The sequence below is a fragment of the Alosa alosa genome, chromosome 18, assembly GCF_017589495.1.
Source record: "Alosa alosa isolate M-15738 ecotype Scorff River chromosome 18, AALO_Geno_1.1, whole genome shotgun sequence".
Classification (NCBI taxonomy): domain Eukaryota; kingdom Metazoa; phylum Chordata; class Actinopteri; order Clupeiformes; family Clupeidae; genus Alosa; species Alosa alosa.
In genome coordinates, this window is record NC_063206.1 from 3,016,674 (window position 1) to 3,024,173 (window position 7,500).

A 7,500-nucleotide genomic window follows, 5' to 3' on the forward strand; every position below is an offset into this window, starting at 1 on the left:
TCTGTATGGCCTGTGGTGGTTTCAGTAGGCCTGAATTGAGCAGATAGGAGGATAGTCCACTTCAGAAGCCCCTGCTATGAACACTGGGACAATGAGAGCAGCAGTCTCAAACACACACGCACACACACACACACACGTCCCCGTGCGGCGCGGACATGCATGCTATTTATCTAACAGAGGTGCCACAGAGGGAGTACATACACACACACAAACAGACACACAAACAGACACACACACACACACACACACCCACACACACACACAGGCAGACAGACATGCAGAGACAGACACACACCCACACACCCACCCACACACACAGGCAGACAGATACGCAGAGACAGACACACACAGATCTGACACCGATGAGCGTGGGATGTGTGTATTCCTTAAGGTCGGGGTGCTGGGGGTGTGTGCGTCCGTAAGGTCGGGGTGGTGGCGGTGTATGTGTTGGCGGTGTGTGTGTTGGCGGTGTGTGTCGTCCGTAAGGTCGGGGTGGTGGCGGTGTGTGTGTTGGCGGTGTGTGTCGTCCATAGGGATGTAACGGTATGAAAATTTAACCTCACAGTTATAGTGACCAAAATGATCACGGTTTTCGGTATTATCACAGTATTTCTAAAAGTGTGTTCAATATGTTCAGAAAGCACTGATTGGCCTACACAAGCTGAAATAAACAAGTTCACTTTTTTCTTCATGTTTAATTGGCTATGTGCTTATAGCTTAACTTACCCTACCATAACTTGGAGTTTGATATTTCTGTTATTTGGATGCAATGAGTGAGTCCAAAGTAAGTGTTTGAAATAAAGCTTTAGGCTACTGTATTCTCCTGATAACGCGAGTGGAATGGATTTAATGTGGATGTGAACATAAAAAGACGCAGAGTGGCTACATGATACAGTGCACATTTTGCGGTGAAAAAGTTCCGCCTTTTAAAATTAGGTGTAGCCTAATCCGAATCGTAGTTAAAACCATCAATTAGACAACAGAATCAGTAGGGTACCAGTTTTGTTTCATTGTACCAGGCCTACTGTATGTCAAAAGCAGGCTCGGATGAAGCTGGGAAGGATTAAACACACGGTTTCCACACCGCGGTAATCAACAGTGATAATCATGATGTTTGAAATGAAAACGGTAATTATTATAGTCAACATTTTTATCGCGGTTTACCATTATACCGGTAATTGTTACATCCGGGGTGCTGGTGGTGTGTGTGTTGGCGGTGTGTGTGTTGGCGGTGTGTATCGTCCGTAAGGTCGGGGTGCTGGCCGGCGCGGGGGAGACTGGCCAGCTGCTGTTGTGTGTTGTGATTGCTGACTTCACTATTTATTCAACAACATCAGAATGAAATGCCATGGACAGAGAACATCTGGAGAAAACGGATATTTCACACATTACAGAAGCACTCGCATAAGGGCGGTGTGTGTGTGTGTGTGTTTGTGCTTGAGTAAGGAAAGGAAACAGCCTTTGGGCATAGCTACTTTAACACTGACAAGCACATATTGTGCTTGCCAACATTGAAGAGGAAAGATGACTTGTACAAACTTTTGTGTGGGATTGATTAAATCTGTGTGTGTGTGTGTGTGTGTGTGTTTTTGTGTGTGTGTGTGTGATTGTGTGTAGACTGCTGAGTCAGGTGAAGATTGAGCCCAAACTGCAGACCTGTCCAAGAAATGGAGAGAGATCACTTTTTATCTGACACACACACACACTTAATCAATCCCACAAAAAAAAATGTGTGTGTGTGTGTGTGTGTGTGTGTACCTATAAGGCCATAGGAGAGGAACTTGTTGACTGAGGTGAGAGCGAGGCCCGTGATTGGTCCAGTGGTGTCCTCGGAGCGCACTACTTCCAGGAAGGGCCTCAGGAAGACATTAGGCTCCACATCAGACAGAGCTGAAAGAGGGAGAGGGAGGGAGAGAGAGAGAGAGAGAGAGAGAGAGAGAGAGAGAGGGGTGGAGAGAGGGAGAGAAGGGGGAGGGGGGGGGGTATATTGTGTGAAATCACTGAAAACAAATCACTCCTAATCCCTGATTGAGATAACAGATTCTTTAACTCAAAAGCTGTTGAAGACTAAACACTTTTCATAAGCAAAACATACCATAAATTCAGCAACATCAGCGTAACACAGGCAGTTTGTCTACAGGGTTGTCAAGGGTTACCTAACACAGGGTGTCTACAGGTATAAACAAGTTAAATTTAAGACTTTTTAATACCACTTCTAAATTAAATTTAAGACCAAACCTACAATGGGATTGCAATACCGGTAGTGGAAATATACAGCACTCTCTCCAACACACTGATGTCTGTTCCAAATGAACAGTAGCCTACGGTAAAATTACAATAATCGGTTTAAACTTCTTTGACCTGAGCCCGGGTCATGACAGACTTTGGGGTCATAGGGCACACCAAGACACAAATATATGGGTACATAAAAATATCATTGTGATGATCATTATCACAATTATTATTATTATGCTATATTATTATAGATGCACTTCAAAGCAATCAAAGTTTGTGAAAACATGCACATCAGAGGAACGCTTTACTAATATACAATATAATTGCAATAGTTTAATTGCTTTACTCAGCAATTGCTTTACTTGCATGAGGCAACAGCAATTAGGCCTATATGGGTGCCAAAACAACAGCAATTAGGCCTATATGGGTGCCAAAACAACAGCAATTAGGCCTATATGGGTGCCGTTGTTCTGGGACGCTTCCCTCATGCAAGCAGCATACACTAGTAGGCAAATGGAGAAAATATTTAGGCTACATGCTTTTTAACAAAATTTTATTTGAATGTCTGAATGTAAGGATTCACGAAACACAATAGCAGTTTTTGTGTATGGTAAACGGCAGAGCAGATAGATGGAAATCACTGATTTGGAAATCTTTATTAAACAGGAAGAATAATTAGTCTATAATAGCTTTTGGCCACGTTATATTCAAATCTCACTGTACAATACTCATTGCTAGGCAGTGTATTATCGCGTCTCTGCTCCATTTGTATGGAAGTTGCATGAATCAAGTTCGTTCGTTTAAATGTTGTTACCCCGTAGCCTTCCAACGGCTTGAAGCGGAGCTTTCACCACAACGCTCATACCACAAGTTGTGTGTGTGTGTGTGTGTGTGTGTGTGTGTGTGTGTATGTATGTGTGTGTGTGTGTGGAGCACCCGTGTGTGTGTGTGTGTGTGTGTGTGTGTGTGTGTGTGTGTGTGTGTGTGTGTGTGTGTGTAGAGCACCCGTGTGTGTGTGTGTGTGGGGCAGTCTGGTGCAGGCTCACTCAGAGACTGACCGAAATTAAACTCTGCGAGCGTCAGAACTCCGCAAATACAACCCAACAGTGAAAAGAGCGTCCAGCTTGGAGAATATGAGAGAGAGAGAGGAGAGAGAGAGGAGAGAGAGAGAGAGAGAGAGGAGAGAGAGAGAGAGAGAGAGAGAGAGAGAGACCTTGGCAGTGTGGGGTGTTTTATTACAACTCAATTTCCAAAAGCTCTGTGCTAAGGCCAGCGTGTAGGATGTGGGATTTAACATTAATGAAAATGACTCGACCCAGCCCAGGGCTGAGAGGGTGTGAGTGTGTGAGTGAGGGTGAGAGTGAGAGAAAGAGAGATGGAGAGAAAGAGAGTGAGAGAAAGAGAGTGAGAGAAAGAGATGGAGAGAGGTCTTTCCTGGTAGCCTCTGGGGAATCTTTCTCTCTCTCACACACACAGGAAAAGTTGACTCCCACGCTGGGAAAGTCGCATAGTAAACAACATAAGACAGAAGCAAGTGGCACACACACTTACCACACACACACAAATCCCAAACATACACCTTTGGCGTGCACACACACACACACACACAGAGTGTGTATATGTGTATGTGTGTGTGTGTGTGTGTGTGTGAGTGTGTGTGTGTTGGGATTGTGTGTGTGTGTGTGTTGGGATTGTGTGTGTGTGTGTGTGTTGGGATTGTGTGTGTGTGTGTGTGTGTGTGTGTGTGTGTGTGTGTGTGTGTGTGTGTGTGTGTGTGTGTGTGTGTTCACATGCTTGCATGCCTGTCTCTGGACTCCTCTCATCCTTCCTTTTCTTCTCATCCCTCCATCCCTCTCATCCCTCCATTCCTCTCATCCCCCTCTCTCTTCTCCTCCTCCTCCTCCTCCTCCCTCTCTCCCCTCTCTCTCCCCTCTCCTCCTCCTCATCCCTCTCTCTTCTTCTCCTCCTCCTCCTCCTCCCTGCCTCCATCTCATCACTTCTCCTCATGCCTGACTCTCTCCTTCACAAATCCCACAAGTCCCTTTCTCTCTACAACTTTCTTCTTTCCATTTTCTCCCTCTCTCAAAGCTTCTATTTCTCCTCCTCTCCCTCCCTCTATTCCACCATCCCTCTCTCCCTCCCTCTATTCCACCATCCCTCTCTCCCTCCCTCTATTCCGCCCCCCCATCCTTCCCCTGCAAACCCAAACCAGGTAAAACAACAAGCGGCAAATTAGCGCAGTCACGAAGAGCCCTCCCCAGGCCAACACAGAGCAGAGTGTGGAGAGAGAGAGAGAGAGAGAGAGCAGGTGAGAGGAGGAGGGAGAGAGGGAGAGAGAGAGAGAGAGAGGGAGAGAGAGAGGGAGAGAGAGGGAGAGAGGAGAGTGGAGAGAGAGAGAGAGAGAGAGAGAGAGAGAGAGAGAGAGAGAGAGAGAGAGAGAGGGAGAGAGAGAGAGGGAAAGGGGAAAGAAACACTTGGGGCTTCAAAGCCTGAGATGATTTGAGCGGAGCTTGGGACCAATTTATTAGTTTTTGCTGGGCAGGTTGAGCCGCCGGTGAGCCATGTGAGGCCCTGTTAACGGGTGTAGGGGTGGCCAGCGAGCCGCCTGTTTGGAAATCAAATACACAGCGCTTTAGCCGCCAGATCTGTCAGCGCTCCAGCACACCAACGACCAGCGCAAAGCCCCGCCACCCACAGCCATGCTGGCCATCCACACCAGTTGCTCTCCACCAAAGGGATGCCTCCTTCTCCGCCCCAGCGTGTGTGCGTGTGCGTGTGTGTGTGTGTGTATGTGTGTGTGCGTATGTGTGTGCCTTGGTGTAAACAGTATGTTCAGAGCTCTTTGGTGAAAGTCAATTGGCTTTGGCAGAGCCATAAGTGAGCGAGACAGCAGCATGGCCTGATCGGACATACAAAAAAAATTCTTGGGTTCGGTTTCGACCGTCCCTGTCAATTTATGTCGCGACCCAAATTTATTTTATGAGCTTGGGAAGAAATAAAAAATAGTCTAGGCTACATTAAATAAATCCACAAATAAAAGGCCGAACTATAATTACATTTTACCCCTTAGCGTTATGTAGGGATGGCGTATTCTCTCTTTTACAAAGTAGCCTATGCACAGCTGTTCCGCGAAGGCGATTGTTTTAGTCACTTACCAAGGCAGTCGCAATTTTGTCCAAACACCGAACTTTTTAAATTTGACCAATCATCGAGTTTCACCGTGGAAATTTCACCTACCACAACAGTCCCTCAAGAGAACATTGAGCCAGATGGCACACTTGCTTCTGCACCTTCTGCATATGACACCAAAGACTGCCCTAACGTGTTGGATTTCCTCTGCAGTTTTGATGACAATAAATAGAAGGCTAACGTTAATGATCTGCTTGCATCTCTCAACCTGGTGTTGCTAACCTACCTAGGCTATGAAAGTAAGTTAATTAAGGCCTGCTTGGTTTACTGACATTTGAGTAGGCTATGCAACCCATTGGCAAGCACATTACATTACATTACATTTACATTACATTTAGCAGACACTTCTTGACCAAAAGTGACTTACATATGTCAGCTATATTACAAGGGATCACATATTGTCCCCTCGACAACTGGGGTTAAGTGCCTTGCTCAAGGGCACAACGGTGGAAGCCGGAATTGAACTGACAACTTTCGAGGCTACTGCCGCTAGCCCAGCTCTTAACCACTACACTACCCCCGTTTACCTGGATATACCTTTTTAGCTTATGTCATGTTTGCTAGCTTGTGGGCTCAGTTTAATTAGTGCTACCAAATCATAGAAATTAATAAAATTGCCAAGACATTTACCTCTTCTATATGATCCAAGAATGATTTCATTCGAAGTTGTTTTAACATTTTATTTTTAACTAATGACATAGAAGACATTCCCAATTGCATCCACATATCGTAGGAAGTTTGCAAGAAGTGATTTCTAACACAGTGAGATGCAAGCCTTCCAATCACTCAGAAATGTAATGGGCTAAGGGCTACCACGTTCTTAAAGGGGGCAGGCAGTCAATTAGGCGTGCACCACCAAATGTAATGACATTAAACAGAAGTGTAGTGAAATAGTTTAAATCAATATGAAATTACTAGATACTTACTTGGCTATTGGTAATTATGCAGGCCACAGACTATGATTATTAAAAAGATATGAACTTAATATGAATTACAAAAATATGAATGTATTGAAACATATGACATGATGCCATCTCTTTAGTGACTGTCTTTTTGGACAGTTCTCTAAAGGTTATACTGCTTTGTGAATTACCTCCAGTCAAAGCATTTTCACAAATAAAGTAGGCCTACTTTGATTTTCTGTAATCCTTACTGTTTACCTTTGATTATCCTTTTTTAATAAGCATCAAGATTATCAGTGTGATTTTGGTCTTACTAACCTTAATTGCCCTAAATTTAAAAAAAAAAAAAAAAAACTATTTTTGCAATTTTCACTTCCTCCATAATTTCTCCACAAGAAACAGCTAAAAACACCATAGACTTCCATCCAGGCATTTTAGGGATGAACAGTCTCAAAAACCTCATGGAAATCCTGAGGGACTGATTTTCTACCTATCCCTTACTGCCACTGGAATAATTCCTAACGCACCCATGGCCTCAACTGACAACCAACAGGAACCAAACCTTTTTTTTTTTTTTATGCCTCATATGATGTGAACAGGGGAGCAGTGAGTGGGGTCACTGTGGTCCAACAGCAGCCTCAGGGGCAGCCCCCCCACCCCACCCCACCTATAATGGGAGGGCCAGAAATGCAGCCACAGGAGCGCTGAGGAGTGATGATCACATCTCAGCTAAGACGCTTCAGGGCCAGTACTGGTGTCCATCACTATACAAGCCATGAGGAGAAGATTGGGGGTGGAGGAAGAGGAGAGGAAGGAGAGGTTACTAGAGGAGGAAGAGGAGGAGGAGGAGGGAGGAGGAGGAGGAGGAGGAGAAAATAGGAGGAGGAGGAGGAGAGGGGAGGGAGAGGAGGGAAACAGGGCAGGAGGAGGAGAGGAGGAGGGAGGTGGAGGACAGGAGGGGAAGAGGTGGAGGACAGAGCTCAAATGAATCACTCAATAGAGGCTAATAAAGACTTCATCACGGGCGATCAGAGGGGCAGCGCACACGCACACACACACAGCCCTTACGCTCACACACACACAGTTTGGAGAACTCAATTGTGCCGTATTGATCTGTACCCTGTTGTTTAACGCAGGCCCATCAATGCAATCTCTCCTGTCTTTTTCTCTCCTG

General features: G+C 45.3%; 1 protein-coding gene across 3 annotated transcripts in view; it reads right to left on the reverse strand.

Moving 5' to 3' along the window:
* The window catches only part of LOC125311380 (Golgi-specific brefeldin A-resistance guanine nucleotide exchange factor 1-like), a 78,771-nt gene that overhangs the window by 28,335 nt on the left and 42,936 nt on the right, over positions 1-7,500 (reverse strand). For all 3 annotated transcript variants that reach the window (XM_048269364.1, XM_048269365.1, XM_048269366.1), the window contains exon 2: positions 1,759-1,890. In XM_048269364.1, the coding sequence (XP_048125321.1) occupies positions 1,759-1,890 (132 nt within the window). The remainder of the gene's footprint in view (positions 1-1,758; positions 1,891-7,500) is intronic.